The sequence below is a fragment of the Elephantulus edwardii genome, unplaced genomic scaffold, assembly GCF_000299155.1.
Source record: "Elephantulus edwardii isolate Elephantulus edwardi_28Jun2011 unplaced genomic scaffold, EleEdw1.0 scaffold00034, whole genome shotgun sequence".
Classification (NCBI taxonomy): Eukaryota; Metazoa; Chordata; class Mammalia; order Macroscelidea; family Macroscelididae; genus Elephantulus; species Elephantulus edwardii.
Genome location: NW_006399784.1, coordinates 22,740,002 through 22,767,740, shown reverse-complemented (window position 1 = coordinate 22,767,740; position 27,739 = coordinate 22,740,002). Strand labels below are relative to the sequence as shown.

Below are 27,739 nucleotides of genomic sequence, written 5' to 3'. Positions count from 1 at the left end.
GGACCACATGGTGCTAAATTTCAAGTAATCCTTAACCTGAATAGCAAAGCACCAGTTGTTGAAAACTCAGAATTCTGTAAGACAGAATCCACATTCTAAAATGCCTCACTTTCCAATTATAAAATTAAACCCTTCAAATTATTTATAGATGAAGAATTATAAACATGGGCACTTTATTTAATTCACATTTCAAAGAAAAGCTTCCTCTTCCTTTCTGGGTCACCAAGACTCCTGTTACAATGAAGACAGTATGAACTAGTGCGTGAGAGATTTCGTGAAGCAGCCCTCATCTTAAATCTTTACTCATTAACTTACTGCCTTCCGACGGAAAGCAACTCAAGGCCTGACGGTCCACTGGTTTTGTGGGGCTGTAAGCTGCCCAGGGGAGATGGTCATCTTTCCCCCACACAACCACTGGTAGACGCACATCACTGGAGGCGCAAGGTATTTGGGTTAGCAGCCCAGCTTCCTACCGACCCCATCACCAGAGCACTCTATATCGTTACTAAAAGTATGATTTCCCTGATACGTCTCATAGTATCTATTTCTTTTGAGTTCATTCAATGAACAAAGAAAAACAAGAACCACCAGTAAAATGAAGGCATAAGACATAATTCCTCTAATAGTGATTGAAAATTAGGTGTTATGGTAGAGAAGGAATCAGAGTAAAAGCATATGAATAAAGGGAGAAATGGTTTTGTAAGTGGGACAATAAGTCATTCTGTGTATAGTCTCCAAACAGCAGCTGGCTGGCAAGGAGCCTATCCCATGAGTGACCCCAGCAGAGATCAGTTGGTAATAACGGGCTTGACTTGAGGCTTGGCTGGGCCAAGCCACAAGGGCAAATCAGACTCTAGTCTTTTTTAAGATGAAACAAATCTTCTACTTTTGTAGTTTATAAGGACAAAGATACCAAACCCCTTTATAAATGGAATGAGGGAGCAATATTCTAATAGTAATCTTAGGTTTTCTAGACTGGGATTCTCTTCAGTAGGTTGATGAAAAATAGTATGTAATAAAAAAGGACTATTTATGCTTGGGCAGTAGGACAACACTACCAGTTACAGAACTCTGGAAAGCGAAAAAATCTTATCCTAACTTCAGACACATGACTATCTGTGGAGCAGTTTTTCCCTCAGGAGAGAAATCTTTTAGACCAAGGAAAATATATTAGAAATCTTCTATACTTTGGAAAGGCAAATGCTGGCTGTGGGCAAAGGGAGAAACAAACAAACAAAAACCAACTAATTTAGCCGCCAACGTCTTACCCTCAGTCAGTGTAGGCTAAATAGAGTCTATGGAATTCTATGAGAAATATAAGCCTATGCTTTACTGGGTGCTGGAAGTCGAGGGATAGATTTCACTGAAAGCACAAGATCAATGGCCAAGAAAATGTTCTCTCTCGATGAAGGCAGAGGCCTGGTTAGGGTGCTTCCCACCCTGCTTCACCTGGAGCATGTGGTTACTTCACATCTGGCCGACGGCCCACCTGGAATGTCACACCAGGGCTGTGACTGTTAGAATCCTTTCTGCACGGCTCTTTCCCAGTGTCTGTCATGGCTTTTGGTGCCTTTAAGGACTTCTGTGTGGGATTTAAGCCAAAGGGGCATCGATTCAAACTGCTGAGCTGCATGCAGCCAGATGCTGGCTTGTGTGCTCAGTGACAGAGGGGCCTCACGTGACATACTGAAGGCAAGGAGAAAAGTGGAACAAGGTGCATGCTTTTATTTGCTTCAGAGTTCAACAACTTAATTCTGAAGGAAAGCTTATCATAATTAGAATGTTTACTTTTCATTTCCCAAAATAGAATCTCTCTTAAGGATACTGTTTTTAACTGAAAAAGTTCACAGGGTTGGGATATATATTTTTTAAAAACAAGTAACATGGTCCAGTATGAAGTAACACTTATGAAAGTTAACTGTAACAGTGATAAAGCTTGTCATGAAAATTTGGTATACATATGCTGTGTTTTTTAAAAGTTACCTTACAAATACTTTAGCACTGATTTCTAGTTTCTTCTCTCCTTTCCCAGGAACCTCAACATTCTACTAAATACAATGTTTTCTTTAAATTGTTGTCTAATTATATCTACTGACAACTTTTTATCAACAGTTTAGATGACTAAGGAATACATTTTTAGTATGAACATTCCTTATTTCGTGGGGATAAGAGATTTGTGATTTATCTCCAATTGTCTTAGTATTCCTCAGTGGAAAGCAAAAGTTGAAGAAAATCTGATGCTAAGTGAAGGCAATCTGTGTAACACAGATAGGTAACAGGGGACCCAGGTACACTGTCCCTAAGCATATCAAAGCTAACTCTTTGTTTTCTAGTCCTAATGCTTTGTTCTTAGGAATGAGGGAGGGTGAGGGATAAGATTATTTGTTATTTGTCTATTGTATTTCTTCTTTTAATATAAAAATTGAAATATTCAGAGTTTCCATAATAATGTTTAGGTAGTCTCATGATGAACTTTAGGAAGTGGGCTAAAATATAAAAATTAATTTTTTATAAGTTCATTAAGAATATTTTTGCAAAATACTACTTTCAATACTCCAAACGATATCATTTTTTTCTTCACAAATAAGACACGGGCACACACAATAATTTCAAAACTGAAAAAAAAAATGTCTTTTCCAAGGACCACCTCACTAAATTGAAAGAACGAATGCCAGGCCTTTAGCTTCAAAGTTTGGCAAAACATTTCCTAATCCAGGAAGCAGGTTAGACAGTTCAGGAAATATAAAAAAAGTAAAGAAAAACAACAAATTAAAAGCATAAGGGTGGATATATGATTGTTAAGATTCTTTTCAGGTAACTGCTTTTGAAAAAAACTCACTGTATTTCCAGTAAAAAAAAAAAACAAACAAAAATCAAAACAAAACCACAAAACTAGACTACCTAATGTCCCTCACCTGTAGAAAATGTATATTAAGAGTCTCAAAAGCCACATACAATACTATAAGGACAGGTATCATTTTTCCTAAAGAAAGCAGTTTGAGGGCTTGTTTAAAAATGAATCTGCTGTGGCAAGAAGCTGTGCTACAATCCTGAAGGCACACAGTTCGAATCCTCTCCTCCTGTGCGATTAATTGCCTCTGAAAACCTGCTATGGTCAGTTCCAACTCTGCGGTACACATCAACAACAGAGGGAACATTCTCCCAGTGTTTGTTGACTTTTTATAAGTTTCAATAAACAAAGTATTATCAATATTAAAATTTTGCGTTAGTGAATGGGTATGGGATTGGAATCAAACAAATCACAATTACTTAGCAGGCACTTTGAGAACCACCTGGAATGAAATCACTCAGGGCAGAAGGGAAGCACAGGAGGCAGAACAGATGCGTTCTATGTGACTCAGACTCAATCTATTTCTCTGCAGTCACAGTGTTATACATCATTCTGGATCATAGGAAGTACAAGTGATAACATCCCACAGAAAGGAAAGGCAAAACCCCATACACAACTCTACTTTTTTTTTTGAAAGCCTAGAAATAAAATCTAGTAAAGATATAACTCATTCTTCTTGAAGCACTCACTTAATTCTACCCTGCCCCCAACCGCTTGTCAGTTCATATACTTAGAATCTCTAGGGGATGGGGGAAACTCAGCTCAATATAATATATACTTATTCCTTCCTCTTCCATAGAACCTAAAACCATTATAATCTCTCCTTGAAGTTGCTAAACTAAATAAAAGCAAGGAGGGAAGGTTGTCTCAAAAACAAAACGTTAATTCATTTGATAAAAATTTGCAGTGGTTAATGGATATAAAAGTCTTTTGTTTTCTCAGATAGTAGAATCTACTTAACACTAGATCATAAAGCAGAACAGGTTCCCTGAACCTTTTAAATAAAGTCTTACTACTTGAAAAGCCATCATTGCTTTCAATAACACTGAGGGGGAAAATTATCTTACTTCTAGTTTAAGGGTCTACACTTCAAACTCTCCTTAAAGAAAAAGAAAAAGAGGACAGACTCCTAGGACTGCTTTGAAAAGCTTGAACAGTTACTTCAAAGGAAAGAGAGTCTTTGTCCAAGGAGCAGGTTTATGACTACTGAAGCAAATCCTAACCAAAGGCTGAAAAGGATACCCTGTGCATCTTTATGGATGGCCTTAAAGGAAGATGAACAAGTCAAATAAGATTAAAGACAGTCCAAATCCTGCTACAAATGCCAGGATGCACCTTTTTTTTTTTAAACTGATGTGCTTTCCTCAGTACATAATATTGAATGTTAATGCTAATTTAGACTATTTTAACAATCCAACTTGCATTTAAACAACACACAATCTCCATAACACCCATTTTGTATTTACACTGGAACTATTTTAAAAATATTATGTGAAATGTTTTAACAACTTATATTTTTATTAAGTGTGCTCCTTTGGGGCTTTCATAACTTTAAGAAGAGCACTAGAGGTAGCAGATGGACTCAGAGACTCAAAATTATACCAAAAGGAAGAAGAAACAGCAATTTCTCTAGGCTCTTGCTCAGAAATATCTAATGTGGAAAGTATTTAAAAATGTATGTTTCCTTTAAAGAAAAGAAGATTAATATTCTAGGTGAAAACAGACATGACATTCAGTTCCAACAGTTTGATGTTGGTATTATTATCACCGGTGATTTAAAAAAAATGCTATTAATGGAGATTTAATCTCCTTCATTCTTTCATTCACTATTTTCTCAATATTTATTTTAAGATGAAGAAGGATTCCACATTTAGTTTTACATAAATAAAATTATCTCTTCCCACTGACAGTTCAGATGACTCCTGACATATGCAATATTTTCCATTTGTGCATTCATTCATTTCTTCATTCACTCAAAACACCTATTGTGTATATATTATGTGTAAGGCACTATGGAAATTATTGTTGCTGTTATGTGCCATCGAGTCATTTGCAACTCATAGTGACCCTACAACAGCCCTGAACCCTGTTTTATGTATGCTGTGCTAACCTTACTGTCTTTGGCATACCCACCTTTCATTACCCCAGTCACTGAATCAAAGGAATAAAATATGGCATTGCATTTGAAAATGACTTAAAATGGCCATTGCATGAGGTTTTACCAAACTTAATATAAACCTTTGTAATGACACTGCTCGGTGCCATCCAGTTGACTGTGACGCAGTGACCCTATGAACAACAGATCATATGGCTCTATCCTGAACCACCATCCTTATTACAGCACTGTGTCAATCCATCCTCCAGAGGGTTGTCCTCTCTTTTGCAGGCCCATTTCCCAGCATGATGTCATTATATATGTTTAAAAATTACATATTATCATTTTAATTTGTATAAAAAATCAATATTGAACATTTGTTCATAAAATTCTTATGTAAAACAGCCATGACAACTTTCTAAACTTTTACTATTATTAAATCCCAATATCATCTACAAGATGTACTGGCACAGTGACTATAACAATGAACTTGAACATATTAGAGATCGTGAGAATAGGAGAAGGTCCAAATCTGTAGATCCATACCTAACAACAACAACCAACAATGCCTTCCTGCCTCTTTGAGAGGAAAAGCAAAAGACAAAATTTGAATTTAAAACATCATTTTAATGGAGTACTTATTTTGAAAGAAAAATGCAAATATGTTTTAAAAAAGTTAAGTGCTTAGGTTAAAATCACAGAACATTGAAGTATTATACAGTATATACTGCAGGTATTCCCTAAAGGTAGACATTTATATTTTGCATATGGCTTTTGTTCCACTTTAATTACATTTTGATTACGACAAAACATCCATATGAAAACAGAATACCACGTTTTCTCATGTGGCTCACCATAACGGTAAATCAACAAAGGAAATGGCTTTGCTGAAGTGGAAATGAGGTTAGCTGTTGAATGTTTTTTAAACCTTTCTCATTAGCTTCTTAATTTTTCAATAGGAATTATAATACTACATTTTAATTTTACATAGAGACACAAAAGATTTGGAATTTGTTGAAGTAATTCTTTCTCCACTAAACTAGCTCTCAAATCTTTATGGTCTCTTTGGTGAAACAAATGTTTATTTGGTTAAACATACAGGTTACATATTACAAGTCATATCTACTAGTTAAGAGTGTGATAATAATCTAAATTCTGTTAGGCTCTTCTTAGAAATAATGTTAGAACTACCAGTGTAAGAAAGGTAACAATGATACAACCATCAATCGGTCATGAAATGAAATTTTTGGCATATAATCTTTTCCCTTGAGATATACTTGTATGTTTATGGAAACAGAAATTCTAAGACATTAGAAAATGGGTTTGTATAAGTGTGTCCCAATAACTCTATCAGCGTGCCACCAAATGTGCCAATATTTAAATTGAATATTTAAATTAAACATGCTATCATGACAAATATTGTAAGTAATATTACTTTTCTAATAAGTACACAATATTAACTTTTCTGTATGTCCTTGGAGTATATTAGGAATGATTCAGTGAAAGGGTTGCATCACATTTTTTACAGTTGATAGTCTACATCAACTATAAGATGTAAGTCAGCTTAGTGGCTAAGAATGGGACTTCTACCTAGAATGCTGAAATTGAATCCAGACTCTAGCACTTAACTATGTGACCTCCCTTATGCAGGTTCTAATGAGGAGACCTAGAGGAGCTCAGGCAGCATAATTTGGGTTTTGGGGATTTTATTTTGGTTGTTGTTGTTTTAAGCATAGTTTTTAAGGAGCTGAGTGGCTAACCCAAAGACCATGCTCTCTAGTGGTTCAAATCCACTCCTTGGGAGGAAGACAGACAATCCTACCCATGTGATGTACAGCCTCTGAAACCCGATGGAGAGTCAGCTATGAATAGGTTCCAACTTGTTGGCAATGAGTAACTGAATGAGTAAGAAGATCTAGGAGTTTCGAGATTGTGGGCAGAAAATAACGACATTTTTATAATCACTCTGTGTAGCACCTATAAAATATAAAGAACAGAAACAGTTACCACACTAGGCTAGTAAAGCTTGAAACATATACATAGTACATGTGCCTACTATGCAGCACCACTGCCATCAAGTAGATTCTAATTCATAGTGACCCTCCATCAGTTTTCCAAGGCTGTGAATTTCTACAGGAGGAGATTTTCTTTCAGGGGATGGCTGGTGGATTTGAACCCTGACCTTTTGGTTACTAGCACCATGACGCGAGGGCTCCTTGTTAAGTAATCAGTCTTATTAAGTAGCAGCAGTAGACTAAGGTTGCTTATTTTCATCCTCTGTTACAGACCGTCCTTTCAGCAAAAATATAATACCTGATTCTATGTTTCATAAAAGCCAAATAGAGATGGTTCTTATTTTATTACACATTAGGAAAAACTTGTTTTAACTTCTAGAAATTATTTTTATATTTCTCCCACTTCTCGTCTTAAGAGTTTCTAGCCTTCCCTTACAGAACAATAATAAATTAAAAAAAAAATTCTGATATAACTACTAAAGTCCTCTAGTAGTTATGGTCCAGGTATAGTACAATAATTAAGTAGTTACTCTATAAAATTAAAATACTTTCATTGTCTCTGATTATCACAGTAATATATATTAATTACACAACAGATAATGTAATACATTTTGCAGAAAAAAATAGAAAAAATGCCTCCCAATTCCTCTACCTATATTCTTGTTGCTGTTAGGTGCCGCTGAATACACATCACAGAGACCCTAGGAACAGACCTGAAGCTTGTCCTACCTCTGGTACACTGGAGCACACTGCTGTAGTCACTATGCCTATCCACCTCACTGAAGGACATCCTCTCTTTTGCTGACACTCTACCTTTCCAAGCATGTTGTCCCCTTCCAAGGAGTAGCTTTTCCTAGCAACAGGTGTGAAATGAAGCCTCACCATTTTTGCCTCCAAGAAGCATTCTAACTGCACTTTGCCCAAGACTTATCTGTTTGTTCTTGTGGCAGTCCATGGTATACTCAGTACTCTTCCCCAGTTATTCAGTTATTCTTGTCATCCTTGTTTACTGTCCAGCTCTTAGATGCATAGCAAGTTATTGAAAAAGACCATGGGCTCAATCAGGCACACTTTAGTCTTTAAACTGACATGTTGTTGTTGTTATGTGCCATCGAGTTGTTTGCGACTCATAGCGACCCTATGCACAACAGCCCTAAACCCTGCTCTATCCTGCGCCAACCGCACTGCCTCTGACACACCCATCCTGATTACCCCAGTCACCGAATCAATCCATCTCATAGAGGGTTTTCCCCTCCTGTGCCATCCCTCCACCCTCCCAAGCATGATGTCCCTCTCCAAGGACCCGTCCCTCCTGGCAACATGTCCAAAGTATGTCAGACGAAGCCCCAGAATCCTTGCCTCCAAGGAGTAGCTTGGTTTAATCCTCTCCAAGATGAATTTGTTTGTTTTCCTTAAATATTTTAGAGAGATCCCTGATAGCAGATTTGTCCAATGCAATATATCTCTTGGCCCTGATCTTCTGAGTGCTGGTACCAAAGGTGTTGATACAAGCAAGATGAAATTATCAACAGCGTCAATCCTTTCTCCAACTATCATGATGTTATCTATTGGCCCAGTGATGAGCATTTTTGTCTTGATGGGGAGACATAATCTCCATTGAAGGCTATAGTGCTTGATCTTCTGTAGCAAGCATCTCGAGTCTTCCTCACTCAAGCAAGGCTGTGTCTTCTGCATAAAGCAGGTTGATGAGTCTTCCTCTGATCCTGATGCTGCATTTCTCTTCATGAAAGGATGCATCTCTGGTGCACACCCTGCCTAATTTTGAACCATGCAGTGTTCCCTTGCTCTGTTTGGATAACAGCTTCTTGGTCTAGGTATAGATTTCCTATGAGCACAATTAGGTTTCTGCATTCCCACTCTTCTCTATGTTAGCCGTAGTTTGTTATGACCCACACAGTCAAATGCCTTTAAAACACAGTCAACAAAAGACAGATAGACATTCTTCTGGTATTCTCTGCTTTTATCTAGGACCCATATGCTATCAGCAATCATATCCTGGTACCACAGTCTCTTCTAAACTCAGCTTGACCTTCTAGATTTCCCTGTTAATTTACTGTTCTAGTAATTTTTAGATGATTTTCTGCAATAGTATACTTGTCTGTAATATTAATGATAATTTCCACATTCTGTTAGATGACCTTTATTTGAGGCGGGAACAGATAGGGATCTTTTCCAGTCAGTCAGCCAAGCAGCTGTTCTCTAAATATGCTGGCACAGACCGGTTAGCTCATCCAGGGTTGCACCTATTAGGTGAACCATTTCAATTGAAATCCTGCCAATTCCTGGAGCCATATTTTTTTGAAATGCTTCCTTTCATTGACTCTTGTTCATATGGTACATCCTGGAATTTTTCAGTATAGATACATTTTGGTATAGCGACTATGTATTCCTTCTATCATTTCTTTTTTTTTAATTTTTAATTGAGATTTTAATGAAAGTTTACAGAAAATTTGGATTTCCATCCATTCCTTATTGTACATTTTCCTCCCTACCTGCCCTGCCCCACCCCCTCCAGTTACCTTTTCTCTTAAATAACCATGCAGACTGTATGTGTAAGGTTATAAAAAAGGGGGTACAAATTATATAAACATAGGATATTAATACATAAATTCTTAATTTTAAATTCACTTTCTTCACTCTTTCCCCTCCAAATAACAAGAGATAATATAGATATCCTTTCATGTAAATAATAGAAATATATAACACCTTTGATGATGGTCTTATATAGTTCAATGGAAGGATATAATACACTCTTTTTAAAAACCCTAATATACTTTGCTACATTCGTGAGAGGAATATTTTTAATTTGTTAATTCCTCATATAGGGACAGATCTTGCCTCTAGTTCACCTATAGCTGCACATAGATGTCTAATTCCACCCCCCTCCCCATTAAAACCCATTGTTGACAAGTCAATTCCAATTCATGGCAACCTTCCATTAGGTGTCTGAGATTCTGAATCTTAACAGAATGCCCCATCTTCCTCCTGTGGAAAGGCTGCTATTGTTGATTGCCTTCGAGTCGAGCATGACTCATAGGGACCCTATGAACAAAAGGCCTGAAGCCCCTCTACAACTATCGACACTGATCAAAGGTCAGAGAGTTTCTGGAGGCATGTTGTTATTGGATGCCACTCCTGCTTCACAGTGGGTTTCAACTGCTAACATTTTGGTTAGCAGTTTCAAATGTACCCACAATGCTACCAGAGCTTTTTATGAGGATGCCTCTGGGTAAGGCAGGGTTCAGATCTGCTGTTCACAGGGTTGCTAAGAGTAGCAGTCAACTTGACGGCACCTAATTACAAGAAGTAACATAATATAAAGACATTTGCCTCTAAAAGAGAATGTATACAGTAAGAAAATTTTTGAAATGAAATTGTTTTCATAATTGTTGCTATGTGATACTGAGTATGATTCTTATAAAAATTAATTAAAATTGGAAAGAATTTCAACCCATCTCTTCTAAATACTCGTGGTGCACTCTATAACAAGTTGCACTCCTAACCCAAAGGCTTTGATCTCCAGCAAATCCTTCAGCCTCTCTGTGGGAAAATGATGGGAAATCTCCTCCTGTTGCAATTGGAAACTCAAAGAAGGGTCACTATGAGACATAATCAATTCAACGGCAGTGAGTTTGATTTTGAGTCTAAATACATAGCTTTTTACATAGTCTGCTGTCAGGGATCTCTCCTAAGTGCTAAAGAGCAATGATATTATTAGTCTAGAGACTAAGGTGCACCTGATCCATGCCGTGGTCTTTGCAATTACTTGCTATGCATCAGAGAGCTGGACAATGACTAAGAATGACAGAAGAGGAATCGATAATTTGAGCTGTTGTGCTGGAAAAAGAGTGTTGAGCACACCAAGGAGTGCGAGGAGAATAGGCCTGTCTTGGAGAGAGTGAAACCTAGTTTCTCCTTGGAGGCTAGGATTTTGAAGCTCTGTCTCACATACTTTGGACACGTGGCCAGCAGGGACCAATTCTTGGAGAAGGATATCACGTTTGGAAGGGTGGAGAGACAGCGCAAGAAAGAAAGACTGGATGAGATGAATTGACACAGTAAGTGGGGTAATGGATGTAGGTGTACTAGATACAGTGAGCTTGGCTCAGGATAGGGCAGCCTTCAGAGCTATTATTCTACGTGGGATCATTATGAGTCCCAGGCAACTCGATGGCACATAACACCAACAACATAGCCTTTACTTTTTCCACAAATCAATTTACATAAAATGCCTCCTCCTTACTATTTTAAAGCTTCCTTTGTTAAATATGTAAAAGCAAAGCATTCATCGTAAATTTGTTCAGTGCCATCAAGTCGACAAGGACCCACAGGAACCCTATTGACAACAGATTTGAACCTTGCCCTACGCTGTGCCATTTCATCATCTCTGATGTAACTGAACCATTGCTACAATCACTGTGTCAATTCATCTCACTGAGAGGGTCTTCTTCTCTTTCACTGAACTGCCACCTTTTCAAGCATGATGTCTTTTTTTTAAGGACTTGCTCCACCAACAACATGCCCAAAGTAGAGGAGCTAAAGTTTTACCATCTTTGCCCCTGAGAAGCATCTTAATGGTAATTTCTCTAAGACATATTTGAGTTCATCATCTGAAGCTATTGAACACATCTTGACCCCATTCATCCCAAGCAGGGGGGAAAAACCCACTTACTCAAACCCCTTTCAGTTGTAGAAAGTCATAGCTAACGTATAAAAGTTAAAAAGCTCAACAAATAGCCTTAAGTCACAAAAAGCAGAAAGACTTGTAAGGATTTCTGCTACCTACACATGCTTCAGTCTATAATCTGAACAAGTTGATTTCAATCAGAGAAAACTTACTTTCTTAAAAAAAGGGAGAGAACCACCAGAAAACAGAACATAACGGTATACTTAATTACATCATGGTAACGATAAATAATGAAGGAAATTCATTCAAAAATTGCTCAGTACAACTAATAAACTGCTGCTTTTTAAAGCCATAAACACACGTGGATCTAGGGCAATCAGCAAAACAACAGGACAAGGTTTCCTTTGTAAATGAATTTCATGTGAAAATGATTCTCTTTTTAGGAATTCTCGGCAATATCTAAAGCACAGTGTGAGGTACATATAAACAAAGCTGTCAAGTAATTTCTTTAATGAAATGGACATTTTGGAAGGTGATAAAGTCAGTCTAATATGTTGTTCCAGGAGGTCTTAATTAACCACCTCTTTAGTTCTCATTTCTCATTGCCGTTGAGTCAGAACTGAATCGTAGCTGACCATTGGGTTTCTGAAGCTGTAAATCACACAACAGTATGACAATTAACAATGTGGAAAAAGACATGTGTTACAAAGTGAATCGGGGGACAAGGAGAGAGAAAAACATGTTATTAGTAAATTAATGAAAACCCAATCTTTGTGTGAACTTTCATGAAAACAACAATAAAAGAGCAAATCAAAACAAAAATCATACAGGTGATTGTCTATTCTTCTCTCTGGAGAGACTGGTAAATTTGAACCACTAGCAGCATGGCTTTTGGGTAAGGAGGTCAACTCCCTAGGGACTTGACCATCCATCTCTCTCTCTCATGCACACACACACACATGACTTTGCAATATTCTAAAAACAGAATTCCAAGGGGAGATTTTTTAAAACAACCAACCAGAGTAGCAATTCACAACTCTGTAGTATAAGTTAAAGAAGCCACACTCAAAATGTTCCTTTAGAGTCTATATAGCACTAGTTTACTTACTGTAGGAAATCTAGACTTATTTAGATTAATTCTAGCAACCGTTTGAAAGCAAATGTCTTACTTGAGCACAAGATTGAGTAAGCAACTTTCTTTTGGTGTGGCAATACTAAACCTACACATGAAGATACTCATTTCAATTCAAGAGTGTAAATCATTAGTTCTTCTGTTCTCGTATTTATGTTGCTATAGCCTACGGCTGAATGGTATAGTCCTTTTTTTCCTCTGCAACTAAACAAGGTAAATAAATGTGATATATTGGCACATCACCCCACCACTCTGCATATGGTGCACATTAAGGTTGTATTCATTTGCCATATGAATATAATTCCTTTTACCACATCTACTATTAGTTCCAAGCAGTAAATACAGAGTTGTTTTGCTGGAACTTGAGGGCCTGCATTATATCATGGAGCACTAAACATCCTGGACTTTCTGGAGAATTTCACAGGCGTATTTTAATGTCACCTGAACTTGAACACTGCTAGTATGCTGGCTTCAAAACCCGACTTGCTGAATTCTTCAAGGAGAAAATAAAAATGCAGGCAGTCTCAATGTTAGTGCAATGGTGCACACCACACAGAAGGCACAAGGAAAGCTCTGGATACAAGAAAAATGCATGCTCTTGACAGAGAATTATAACAAGAGTACTTGTTTCAGGCATTGTTTTCACAGTCAGAACCTAGAGCTTATAAGGAACTAATTTCAAAATATTACTTGGTATTTGCCCCAACAATAGATTAGTAACAATCTGAAATCAAGAAGGTGATAATTTATCTTATGAATAACTGTGATGCTTTGTTTCATTAAACAATACACACTGTGTCCACTTTTTCCTAAACAAAATACTTATTATAAGTTCCTAAACCAGGTTGGGAGCAAGAGGATGAGGAAATTGCTTTGTTTTTACAAACTGTAGTTCAACTAGAATGAACATACTTGGGCATATGACTCATAAAGACAGAAATTAAAGGCAATTAAAAACAAAGCATACCTGTCTTATCAAATAAAATTTTCCCATTACTAACAGAAAGTCCCCAAATGCATCCAGCAGATGGTGCTCTAGGACACCTACTTACAGAGTCATAATGTTTGTGTTACATCCACCTATATTTTGGCAAGACAAAGAATAAGGATTTATCAGTAGCTTCAGTAAAGCCTATTAGGCTTTATGATAAAAAGGACATAATTCCTAAATATGTGCACCAAAATATACATATGCATAAGCACAGAAGCAGCCAGCAAATAATTCACACCTGGACATGCTAAGATACTACTCCTGCAGACCTGATGACTAAGTAGTCTATGTGTATCAATGGTATTTATGGTCATATGGCAAGATCATTCTAAATTCATTAAAAAAAAATTTAGAATGCCTTAAAGTTAGAATTCATTTTTAATTATAGCAGGAATGTCTCATTAGGGTGATACTAGTAAAATTAACAACAGTAGGATTTATGGTAATGACTCAAGTGATTGATGAGAGTATAACAAAATGAAGTTTTAGACAGAGAAAAAGCAGGGCTTCTATGGCATACAGTACTTTAAAAAGCAGTTCTGTGGTCTGTTAGTGCTAGCCTTATGGTTAATAAAACCTTCCTTCTAATTAACGGTGCTGAAATATTCTTAAATAACAGAATCGTGTTGTTATGAAAAACTTAAATAGTTGGGCTTTTTTCCCCCCAAGTAGACGCCATTCCCATCAAGGAAAAAGCTGACATAGATTACCATGTCTGATTGCAAAGAAAGGAGGGGAAAAAATGCCACCTTTCAATCAAATCAAAACCAGAATGTGAGAATGGAAAACTACTTTATTGAAATACTACACATACAAAACCACGCAACACCCTCACAGTTAGCAGCTGTTTGCTTCTAAAGATCATCAACTGAGGCTTTTAAACATTACCGAGATACTTTAAAAAAAATGCCCAACAAGCTTCTAATCTTTAAAAATCTACCTTTTATGATCTATTGTTGTGATATAAAAATAGTGAATAAATAATAACTACTTCTACCTTTTAATCCTGTTTATAGGAAAAGATTATTTCAAACTTTAAAATATTTCAATGCTAATGAATGCACTGGGAAACATTTTCTCCCCAAATTGGAAATGTGCACTCCGGATGGCATTATTTGATGGAAAAATGTGTATCTTACGGAAAGCACTGTGGCAGGCAAGATTACGTTCTAGAGCACAAATGCCACGAAGGGAAAATAGAGATACAATGCCTCCATGAAGAAAACATCTTTCGGTGAAATTTTCTTGGGTAATTTCATAAAACACATCCACAAGTAAATGGAATCCTATTTAAAATTTTCTTCCCATTGAGAAAATTGCATTTTACAGAAGATAACTACCACAAGACAATAGAAGATGAAAAGCTATCTGTTCTGTGAGAAAACAAGGCTTTGCCATGCAATCTAAGCAGATTTCAGAAAACATTTGTATCCTGTTAAAAGCCTCAAGTTAAATTACGTCTAGGCTTGATCCAATTTGAATTAGTCTGATTTTTTCTAAGCAATATACATTTGAGTATTGGAAACAGAGTATCTTTTAAAAATGGTAATAAAATAATCAATTTTACACCTAGCAGTAGTACTAAATTTCAAAGCAAGAGTGCACATATAGCCCTAGAAATTACAACTGCTAGTTAATTTTCCTAATTTTTGAAATAAAGTAACTACCTAATTGAGACAAAAATTTAGAAAAAACATTAGCCTAATTTTCTTTCATACACTTATTTTTCTCATTAAGACATATCCCGAATCCAAAAATTTAAGTTGACGCATTGTATGAAATTATATACTATACCGCAGTAATATGTAGATAAATGCCTGAGCACCTCAGAAAGGTCATTTATGTTGTATCCAGGAGATACAGTATAGAACTAACCACAATCCAACATCCCTCATCTGAAAAGCTCTGACTTCAGCGGCTGCCTCGTGGAGCCATCAATGAGCAGAGGCTTATAAAATCCGAACTAGCTTGCATGAATATTTCAAACATCATTCGTGCATGGTAAAGCACCTTTGTTTTTGTTATTTTCCTCTGCAAAGCATAAACTAGCTTACCACTTTTCTATTCTAATGTGTGTAAGTTTTCAATATATGAAAAAGTGCCTATTTGTCTTTCACCCAGATTCATCTTTCATAGATAAAGCAAAATTAAATTGGGACATCAGACCGTATGAAAGGCCAGAAAGGAACACGGTTCACTTTGAGAAAGGTAATTTAATTTAGTCAAGATACATTACAATTTTCTAAAATTTTATTAGATAGGCTGCTATGCTGTTCTTTTTCTTCTTCGTCTTCATTACCAGTACTACTAAGAGTTAATGTCCAGCATCTTGCAGACAATGAGAGGATAGAGATGAAATGCTTTATAAAAAAAATATAATGTAATAATATATACAACTAATGACAACAAGAGGGTGTTTGTGTGGTGATTTATTTGCTCAAAACATCCTGAGCTTCTGATAACACCTTGAGTCAGTTACGATTGTTACTTTCATTCTTTAGACAAGAAAGGAGGACAGTTGCAAAGCTTAGAACTGAAGTTATTTCTACTCTAAACCTCTGGTCAGCTCTACTGATATATTTTTTAAGAAGATGAATGCAACCCCCGCCCCCCCCACTTAGGATGAATTATAAGATATATCTAACCATGCACACGCAGTATTTCTATTTATGGGAAAACCGAAAAATTATTATTTTAAAAGACATTTTTTGAAATGCAATTGTAATTACATCTAAGTGTAGCTAATAAGCCTTTGGCTCATTCTCAGATTGTGCAATGCTAATTCTCTCGTATAACTGTAGAACATGACTGGCCAACAAGTATAAAACAAGATTTCTAGGTTTGTTTCTTTTTGTCACATAGAGTACTAAAAGTGCATGACATGTTACATTATTTTAAACCAGGATATGCCTCCAAAAGGTGCCTAACATTTATGAAAAATTCTTCCTAAATATTTTCTGATAAGTAACAAAGTGATAGCTTTATTATCTATGTCAAGTATAGGGTTGCCTTAGATAATTACGTGAATTGGAGTCCCAGAAACAGGGAGGGGAAAAAAATAAAAAGAAACTGAAAGTAGTCACACATCTTAAAAGGTGAGAAAAGTCGGAAGGGCCGGCATGTACGAGTTCAGATAAGAAGCACATGATGTATTTTTCAAAATCATATTAAAAACAAGAACTCTTACCTTCATAGATTTTAAAATTTTATTGCAATTACATATAGAAATGTGTATAAAAATATATTTTTGATGTTTATTTGAGTGGGAAACGATCCACTTTGCTTAAAATAGGAAATATAAATCAGCGGTTTGTTGAATACAAACTTGTTTACCCACCATACCAAGCAAAATCTATCATATGCATATGAAGCACAATAGCTTTGGAAAATATTTTGCATATGCTTCTTTTAAAATTGTACTGATATTTACATTCATTTAGAAATATTTCACTTTTGTTCAAATATTATGCATTAATCTGAGCTTTAAAAAATATCAACCCCAAATATGACAGACTTAAACATATTTAGGCTATTTTGTAATTTCAGTTTGAGTGACGGACACACCATAGTATTCAGGTAAAGTAATCAGGAACAACATGATCCTTCCTTAACTAAATACAAAGCAACTTGCTTTAAATTAAGAAATTGTAAATATTTAAGAGCAGTTAAAGTGCTCTACTTTATGAAGTAAAAATGGAAAGCTGTTCTTGCAAGAACTCTTCAGCATTGTCATAATCATTTTAATTAAATTCTCATTTTTCAGGTGGTCCTTTTAATTGTTTTTTCCTACTTCTTAATGTGTTTTTCTAAAGCCATTTCTTTTCTGCAGCTGTGTGCGATTGGTTTTAATGGTAGCTGCTTCCTTTTTTGCCTTCTGTGAATTACAATTTTAAATGGTTACACATTTTTTGTTTTACTGCCTTCAGCATAGTTTCATAAAGATGTTTAAGGCTGTTGGTGAACATTTTCATTTCCCATCTGAAAAAACCAAGAGCCAATCTGAATATTCCATGTTGGTCTTTTACGATCTGTTTTATCTTTTAATATGTAGATGAAAGCATATTTTTGTAAGGACTGGTTTCCATGAAATTAAAACTTTTATTTTTCTATTTTAAAATATGAATTCCATAAACAATATGTGATTATGTGATTGCTCTTTTATACTATATCTTATTGTTCATGAATGAAACACCTCTATTTTATTTGATGACAGCCATTTCTAATGAAAAACTAGCATTTTCCGATTATAAAAAAAAAACACCCTGTAACATGATAATGAGATTTCATGCCTGGATTTTAATTATACAAAATGTTAATAACAAATTTATGTAGACCTTTCTTAAATTACACCTAAGAAATTAAAACTACTTATTAATTCTGTTTCCATGCAGAAGATAATGCCATGACAAAATGTTATTTTGCATGCCACTTGTAAAAGTTTACTTATAAAATAAATTGTACTTACTGCCTGGGTTATCTCCAATCCCACTGCTTTTTCCATTCCAGTACCACAGGAGAAGGGTTGCATCACGTGATCCTGAGAGAATGTAGCAATTTCCCCCAATGTATGACTCAGAACGGGTGAGGCAAGTGACAACATCCCAGTGGCCAAATACTACTTGGATCAATTTTCCTGTAATATAAAAGATGTTCATAAAAACCAAACTTCTAGTGACTAGACAATTTGATAATAAAATCATATTTAACTCAGATTTTGATAATTCAGATAATATAGTAATTTGGTGTTTGATGTGGTTGCACCTGAACGGGCATTTTTAAATACTAATAACAACAAAAGATCAATTGAATTGTGAGAACAGCATTTTGGAAAGGCAAATGTTAAAATTATGTTGTTGTTATGTGCCATTAAGTCACTTGTGGCTCTTAGCGACCCTATGTACTACTAGCCCTAAACTCTGCTCTGTTCTGGGCCAATTTTATTGTCTCTGACACACCTACTCCCATTACCCCAGTCACTAAATCAATCCACCTCATAGAGGGTCCTCCTCTCTTGTGCTGTCCCTCCACCCTCCCAAGCAAGATGTTCCTCTCCAAGGACTGGTCCCTCTTTGCAACATGCCCAAAGTATGTCAGACAGAGCTTCAGAATCCTTGCCTCCAAGGAGCAGCCTGGTCTCACTCTCACTAGGACAAACCTGTTTGTTTTCCTAGCCATCCATGGTATACTCAATAATTATATAAAAGAATAAAATTTGAGACCCTTAGGTGTTGCACTACTAACCAAAAGGCCAAGCATCTCTATCAGTTCCAATATACCAATTTCTCCTGGGGAGAAAGGCACGCTCTTCCATTACAACTTCAGCCTCAGAAACCTGACACTCGGTGAGAGGATTTGGAATCTATTCAACAGGGTTTCAAGTTTTATGACAACATACAGATATGAATGACTATTAAAAATTAAAATTAAATCATGCCTAGTGATTAAGAAAGGCCCCGGAGACTTCTTCTCCCCACCATTATGTTTTTTCTTCCTTCTTTTTATTACTTGGAAACATTTTAATAATTGTCTTAGTCATTCTATATGATATGAAACTCAGTAGTCTTTCTGCAGACCCTCTTTCCTCACTGCTGTAGAGCTGGGACCGACTCACAGCTGATCCTCCAGTGAGGGGTGGGGCACTTACAGAGGCTATAGAGAGGCTGCTCATCTTTCTTTTGTGGAGAACTGTGGAGTTGAACTACCTGCCTTTGGGTTGGCAACACAGTTTCAGACTTTACTAATTAACTCTGTCTCTGGATTAAAACTCCCGTAATTCACTGCCATCTAGTTAAAATCTACTAAGAGCTGACCCTCTGTGGGTTTCTGAAACTGTCAATCATACAGATTAAGACTGCCCACTATTCTCCTAGGGGGATTTCAACTATTAGACACCACGGCTACTCGAAGGTTAACGTGTTTCTTTTACCTAAGTGAACGGTACTAGGAGCCCTGCTGGCCCAAAGGTTAAGCACTAGCTGCTGACTGAAAAGCTGGTGGTTAAAACACATCCTAGTGGCCTCTTGGGGAAAATAACATGAAGATCATAGCCAAAATAACCCCATGAGGAAGATTTACTCCATCATAGAAAGTCACTATGGGTTGAAAATCTCAAGGGCACATAAAACAACATACCAGAATAATCTAAGTCATTTTGGAGAGTCTGTTTATTTGCAAATCAGAATTTCATTAACTAAGTTTTTAAAAGCTGCATACCTTTGAGTCAGAAATGACACACAGCTGACCCTGCTGCCAGTTTTCAGAGGCAGTAAATCGCACACAGGCAGATGGATGACTTCCTCCTATAGAGCAGCTGTTAGATTCTTAGCATTGGCTAGCGATTCCCTACCACTAAAACCACTAGAGCTCCTTCTGTTACCAGTGAGACCTGATTCATAGCTGACCCTCCAGCAGGTTCTCAGAGGCTGTAAATCACATGGGAGATTGTCCATCTTTCTCCTGAGGAGCAGCTGGTGGATTCCAGCAGCATAACTTTTGGATTGGCAGTGTAACTCCCTACCACAAAGCCACTAGAGTTCCCAATTTCAAAAGAATATGAATATTTATAAGAGGATTAAGTTATTGTAATTACAAGTTGAGGTAGTTCATTCTTTGCCTAAGGAATTCTGTGGAGGGTGAGTGGGTCATGGCAGTTTATTTGTGAGAAATGACTGATGTCTGAGTAGGGAGCAAAGAAACCTAGTAAACTTACTATGTCTATCTTTAGGTGTTTGGAGCCACTCCTTGCCCTGCTCCACCAGCATTTACATCTACTCCCACCTACTGCATTCAACATCAATCTCTCCTATCCAGACCTTGACGTGATGGCCTATTGTCAATCTTTCTGGGCTTCTGTGACTCCTAACCCCTCAAGCTGCTGCTAGTGTCTTTCTCTACAGGCTGTATATCTTAACTTCAGGAGTTTAGAACTGCTCCAGGATTGACTTCTTGTGCCTTAGGGCATCCTGTCCTCCATTTATGCTACAAGAGTTTCCCAGGGGAGGTTGATGAATCCTAAGGGTGGGGACAACATGGACTATTGGTTTTTTCTACTACTGGGAAATATCTTATTCTGCTCTTCTCTGTAAAATGCTGGTCTTGTCAGATAATCTTCTAAATCTAATCAATCAAATTAAGACAGAGTAGGAAGAAGGATTGGCCATCCACTTCCAAAACAGCAGGCTTTTGAAAACCCTATGTACAAGAGACCACATTTAGACTAGCAGATATGGCAACTGAGGATAAGCCCTCAAGTATGGAAACAAATAGAAGGAGGAACAGCTATGAGCAGACACTAGTGATGGGAACATGGAATGTAAGAACCATGAATGTAGGTAAATTTGATATTGTTAAGAAGGAAATGGAACACATAAATATTGACATACTAGCTATTAGTGAAATAAAATGGACTGGAATGAAAAATTTTGAATCAAAGAATCATATGATCTACTATGCTGGAGATGAAACGGTTAGGGAAAATGGGGTTGATTTCATAGTTTAGAAAGTCATTTCTCTATTCGTCTTGAATTACAATGTTGTGAGTGACAGGATAATATCCATACACATATAAGGAAGTCCAGTGAATATCACCAACAACCAGAACCAAAGAGGAGGAAATAGAAGATGTCTACCAACTGTTGCAGTTGGAGATTGCTCAAATATGCAATCAAGATGCATTAATAATAATGGATGACTGCAATGCAAAAGTTGGAAACTGAGAAGAAGGATCAGCAGTTGGAAAACATGGCCTTGGTGACAGAAATGAAGCCGGAGATAGAACGATAGAATTTTGCACAATTAACAACTTATCCATTGCAAATACATTTTCTAAGAAACATAAATGCAGGCTATACACATGGATTTCACCTGATGGTATGCATAGGAACCAGATTGATTACATCTGTGGAAAGAACCACTGGAGAAGCTCAATATCAGCTCTGAAAACTAGACCAGGTGCTGATTGTAGAACAGACCACCAACTACTCATATGCAAGTTCAAGTTGAAGCTCAGGAAAATGAAATCAAATCTATAAGAACCAAAATTTGACTTTGAGTCTATCTCATGTGACTTTCAAAACCATTTGAGGAACAGGCTTGAGGCCTCAGACATTAATGAGCAAAGATCGGATAAGCTGTGGGAGGATATCAAGAATATCATCAAGGAAGAATACAAAAGGTCATTACAAAGACAGAGGAAGAAGAAAAGACAAAGATGGATGTCAGAAGAAACTAAATAATTGTACTGGAGCACCAAGAAGCCACAGCAAAGGAAAGAAAACAAGATATTAAGGAGTTGAACAGAAGATTCCAAAGGCCAGCATGGGAAGACAAAGTTACAATGAAATGTGCAAAGAGCTGGAGTGAGAAAATCAAAAGGGCCAACCAAACTCACTCAACATTTCTTAAGCTTAAGGAACTGAAGAACAAATTCAAAGCTCGAGTTGCAATACTTAAGGATGCTTTGGGCAGAATATTAAATGATCCAGGAGGCACTAAAACAGGATAGAAAGAGTGAACTCTGGTGGCCTAGTGGTAAAAAGCTACACTGCAATCCTAGAGGTGTTTGGTTCAAATCCACCCGATGCTCTGCTGGAGAACAAAGGACAATCTCTTCCTGTGCTAGTCAGATCTGATTTGACGGTACACACACACACATACACAAAATAATAAAATAAAAATGAAACATTTTAAAAAAAGAAGATAGAGTACATAGTGTCATTGTACCCAAAATAAATGGTGGACACAGAAGAATTTCATGAAACAATGTATAAGCAAGAGCCTGTGGTGATGAAGGAAGACGTTCAAGCTGCTCTGAGAGAATTGGCAAAAACAAGGCCCCAGGAATTGATGGCATAATGATTGACATATTTGAACAAAGTCGCTTCCCTGGATGTGCTCACCAAGTTGTGCCAAGAAATCTGGATGACAACCACCTGGCCAACTGATTGGAAGGGATTGATATTTGTTCCCATTTCAAAGAAAGGTGAGCTGACAGTGTGTGGAAATTATCAAACAGTGTCACTGATATCACATGTAAGCAAAATCCTGCTGAAAATTATCCAAAAATGACTTGAACAGCACATCAGCAAAGACATACCAGAAGTGCAAGCTGGGTTTAGACAGGGTTATGGTACTAGAAATATTGTAGATAATGTCAGATGGATCTTGACTGAAAGCAGGGAGTAGCAGAGAAATGTCTATCTGTGTTTCATTTAGTATGCAAAAGGCGTTTGACTGTGTGGATCACAACAAACTGTGTCTGGCTCTGAGAAGAATGGGAATTCCAGAATACTTGATTGTGTTTATGTGAAACCTGTACTTGGACCAGGAGGCAGTCATCAGAAGAGTGCAAGAAATTACTGCATGGTTCAAAATTGGGAGGGTGAACATCAAGGATGTGTTCTATCTCCATACCTTTTCAACCTGTATGCAGAACAGATTATATGGGAGGCTGGGCTCTATGAGGAGAAGTGTGGCGTCAGGATTGGAGGTAAACTCATGAACAATCTGCATTATGCAGATGACACAACCATGCTTGCTGAAACTGAGGAGGACCTGAAGCACTTGCTGCAGAGGGTCAAGGACTGCAGCCTCCAATATGGATTGAGGCTCAATGTTAAGAAGACAAAGCTTCTCACTATTGGGCCAATGGCAGCATTGTGATAGATGGTGAAGAGATTGAGACTGTTAACAGTTTCAATTTACTTGGCTCTACAATCAACACTCTTGCTACCAGCAGCCAGAAAATTAAAAGACAAATTGCATTAGGAAAGTCAGCTGTTAGAGATCTCTCGAAGGTACTAGAGAGCAACGAGGTCAGTTTGGAGACTAAGGTGCACCTGGTATAGGCCATGGTCTTTGCAATTACTTGCTATGCATAAGAGAGCTGGAGAATGACTAGGGATGATAGAAGAAGAGTTGATGCCTTTGAGCTGTTGTGCTGGAGAGGAGAATTGAATATACTATGGACTACTAAGAGAACAAACTAGTTTGTCCCAGAGAGGGTAAAGCCAGGCTGCTCCTTGGAGTCAGGGATTCTGAAGGTTTTTCTGACATAATTTGGACATGGTGTAAGACAGGATCAGTCCTTGGAGAGGGATGTCATGCTTGGGAGGGTGGAGGGACAGTACAGGAGAGGAAGATCCTCGATGAAATGGATTGATTCAGTGACTAGGGTAATAGGAAAGGTGTGTCGGGGACAGTAAGATTGGCAACGGATAGAGCAGGGTTAAGGGCTGTTGTACATAGGGTTGCTATGAGTTGCCCGCGACTCAATGGCACATAACAACATCATTAGGTGTCTTTGAGTCCTGTATGGACTCATCGTGACCTTTGAACTAAACTGTCTTATCCTGTGCCATCCTTAACATTCCTGATGCACTTGAGTCCGTTGCCACAATCCTTACTGATGAAGGTGGGTCTTCCTCTCTTTTGCTCACCCTCTACCTTTCAGAGTATGATGTACCTCTCCAAGAAACACCTTCTCCTAACATATATTTCCAACATAAAGCTTCCTTATCACCATAGGCTCTTGCTCAAATGTTATTCCATTAAATTCTTCTGTATCTGCCAATTCCTTTCAATACAAAGTATTCGGTGCTTCCAGTCAGAATTCATCTGACATCAACAATTAGATAGCTGGTGCCACAGCCGGTTCTGAACTCAACTAGAATTTCTGGAAGTTTTCTGACAATGCCCGTGTAGACATTTTGTAATGATCTTCAGCAGTAGTATTTTGTTTGCTTATAAAAGTAATTATATTGTTTGATAATATCCCTATTCTATTCTATTCTATTCTGGATCTTTCATTGGAATTTGAACAAATATGGATCTCTTTCAGTCAGGTGGCTAGAAACCTGTCTTTCAAATTTCTTAGATGGACTGCTGAGCATATCTAGAGCCACATATTAGTTGAAACATATCAATTGGTATTTTACCAATTCCTGGAGCCTTCTTTATTGACAATGCCTTCAGTGCAGCTTGAACTCTTTCCTATGTCACAATTGGCTCTGTTCATATGGCAATTCTTGATATATTTCACTATCAACCAATTCTTTTTGATACAGTGACTCTGTGTAATCCTTGCATCTTTTTTAGATGAATCTTGGGTTTTTCTTTAGTGCTTCTCAGTATTGTAACTTGAGGCTTGGATTTATTTTTCAGTTTTTTCATCTTGAGAAATGTTTCCCTTTTTATTCTCCAACTCCAACTCTCTGTACATTCCATAACTCTGCTTTGTCTACTGGAGCTGCTTTTCGAAATCTTCTGTTCATCTCTTTTACTTAACAACCACCACCATGTTCTAGTGCAGTTTTCAGAGTGTCCTGAGTGGCATCCACTTCCTAAACCACATGCCGCTGGAAACTCTGTGAACATTGAGAAATGATAGTTATTGAAAGGCTTCAGGTCTTTTGTTCATAGGGTCACTCTGAGTCGTGCTCAACTCAATGGCAATCAACAACAACTTCTGACATCCATGTAAGTTTTCTTCCTCCTCTGTCTTTGTTATGACTGTTTGTTCTCTTTTTGGGATGACAACTTTGATGTCATCCCACAGCTCATTTGGTAGTCAATCATCAGTGTTCAATGCCTCAAACCTTCTCTTGTGATGATTTTTAAATTCAAGTGAGAGAAATTCAAGGTTGTATTTTGGTTCTTGTGGATTTGTTTTAATTTTCTTCAATTTCAGTTTGAATTTGCACTTGAGTAATTGATGATCTCTTCAACGGCCAATACCGGGCCTGGTTTTGACGGTTGATAATGAGTTTCTCTAATGCATCAATTAATACTTTGTACATTCCATTAGTTACTGGAATGTGGCATCTACAAAGTATGAATATAGGAAAAATGGAAGTTGTAAAAAAAGGAAATGGAAAAAATATAAAATGAAATGAATTAAGATAGTCATTCTAGGCATTAATGAACTGAGATGGACTGAAATTGGCCACAATGAATCGGACAATCTTATTACGTACTACTGTAGGCATGAAAAGTTTAAGAGAAACAATGTTGGATTAATAGTTAAAAAGATCGCTGCAAGATCTACTATGAAGTACAACGCTGTGAGAGATAGGATTCTATCCATATTCATACAAGGATGACCTGTTAATATAATTGTTATTCAAATACATGTACCAATAACTAAGGCCAAAGATGAGAAAATGGAATAATTCTATCAACTTCTGCAGTTTGAACTTGACCAGACATGCAGTCTAGATGTATTAATAATAATTGGTGACTAATGCAAAAGTTGAAAATAAAGCATAAAGAAAGCTGGAAATTATGACAGAAATGAGGCTGAATATAAAATTACTGATTTTTTTACATTTAATGATTTATTCATTAATACTTTACTATGGTGGTTGTTTTTGTTAGGGGCTATTGAGTTGCACATGATCCATATCAACCCTGTGAAAAACAGGTCTGAATCCTGTCCTATCCTGTGCCATCCTCAGACTTCCCGACACACGAGCCCATTGTAGCAGATCCCATGTCAATCCACCTGGTTAAGGGTCTTCCCGTTTTTCACTGAACCTCGACCCTTCTGAGCATCATATCCCTTTCCAAGGAATAGCCCCTCCAAGCAACATGCCCAAAGTATGTGAGGCAAAGCCTCATCATCTTTGCCTCCAAAGAGCACTCTGGGTGCACCCTCTCCAAGACATATCTGTTTGCTCTTTTGGCCATTCCTGTGATGCTCAATGCTCTTCTCAAACACCACAGTTCAAAAATAGCAATTCTTTAGATATCCTTATTCATTGTCCAGGTATTAGGTGCCTATCAAGTGGTTGGAAGGAACACAGCCTGAAACAGATGCACCTTGGTCCTCAAACTGACATCATTACTCCCTAATGATTTGGAGAGGTCCCTAAGTGCAGACTTTCTCAGTGCAAAATGTCTCCTAATTTCATGACTGATGGTACCATGGTTAGATCCTCAAATATGGAAAAAACTATTTATTTAAAAGTAACTCCTTCAACTTTCACCAGAGATGTTTATAATACAACTTTTCAGGAGCCCTGGTCGTGCAATTTGGATAAGAGTTGACTTGTTAGGATCACTGGTCCAAACCTACAAGCCAGTCTGACAAAGAAAGATGCTTCAATCTATTCCCATTGAGGTCACAGTCCTGAAGACCCTATGGGCAGTTATACTCTGTCCTACAGGGTGGAGGGACAGCTCAAGAAAGGAAGACCCTTGATGAGATGGATTAATTCAGTGACTGGTGTCACTGGGGTAGGTGTGTTAGAGACAGTAAGATTGGCACAAGATAAAGCAGGATTTAGGACTGTTGTATGTAGGAACTGACTCATAGCTGACCCTCCAGCAGGTTTTCAGAGACAGTAAATCACATGGGAGGAGATTGCCTAGCTTTCTCAAGTGGAGTAGCTGGTGGATTAGAACCATGGGCTTTTGTCATCTCAAGATAACAATACATATAACTAAAAAAACTTAAAAAATTATTTAATAATTTAAAAAATTATTTAAGAATTTTTTAAAAACCTTTTTTAAAAAGTTTAATAAATTCAATTAAGAAAATGAAATCTACAAAGAACAGTTTACACAAATCAGACAGAAAGACAAATGTAGCATTTTCACTCATGAGTGGCAGTGTTGTAATTCAAAGCCCAAAAGGGCCGTACAAGGAAATTCACTTAAATCTCAAATTCAAAATGGAACAATAATACTTTTTTCATGTGATTAAGTGGTAACAAAAATTCAATCATAGGTGTTTTAACTTCTAAAAATTCAAAATGCTCAGCTGAATTTTTCAGTCTTTAAATTGACAATACATGTTACTTAAAAAAATATTCTCTCTCATCCATAGCCACTGGTGAGAGTCAACACCCAGAGCCATCAGGGGCTTTAAGCTCGTTGCCCACTGCTGTGGTGTGGACAGCTGAAACCCAGGCCCCAACAGGCACCTGGGGGAGAATAAACCCCAGATTCTACTTCATGCTCTGCTGGAGAAGGAGGGGCAGTCTCCTGTACCAGTCAGATCCAATTTGA

General features: G+C 37.2%; 1 protein-coding gene across 1 annotated transcript in view; it reads right to left on the bottom strand.

Moving 5' to 3' along the window:
• The window catches only part of LRBA (LPS-responsive vesicle trafficking, beach and anchor containing), an 874,405-nt gene that overhangs the window by 18,152 nt on the left and 828,514 nt on the right, over positions 1-27,739 (bottom strand). The window contains exons 52-53 of the mRNA XM_006884505.1: positions 18,198-18,365; positions 13,183-13,234 (exon numbers count right to left, since the gene is read on the bottom strand). Of these exons, the coding sequence (XP_006884567.1) occupies positions 13,183-13,234; positions 18,198-18,365 (220 nt within the window). The remainder of the gene's footprint in view (positions 1-13,182; positions 13,235-18,197; positions 18,366-27,739) is intronic.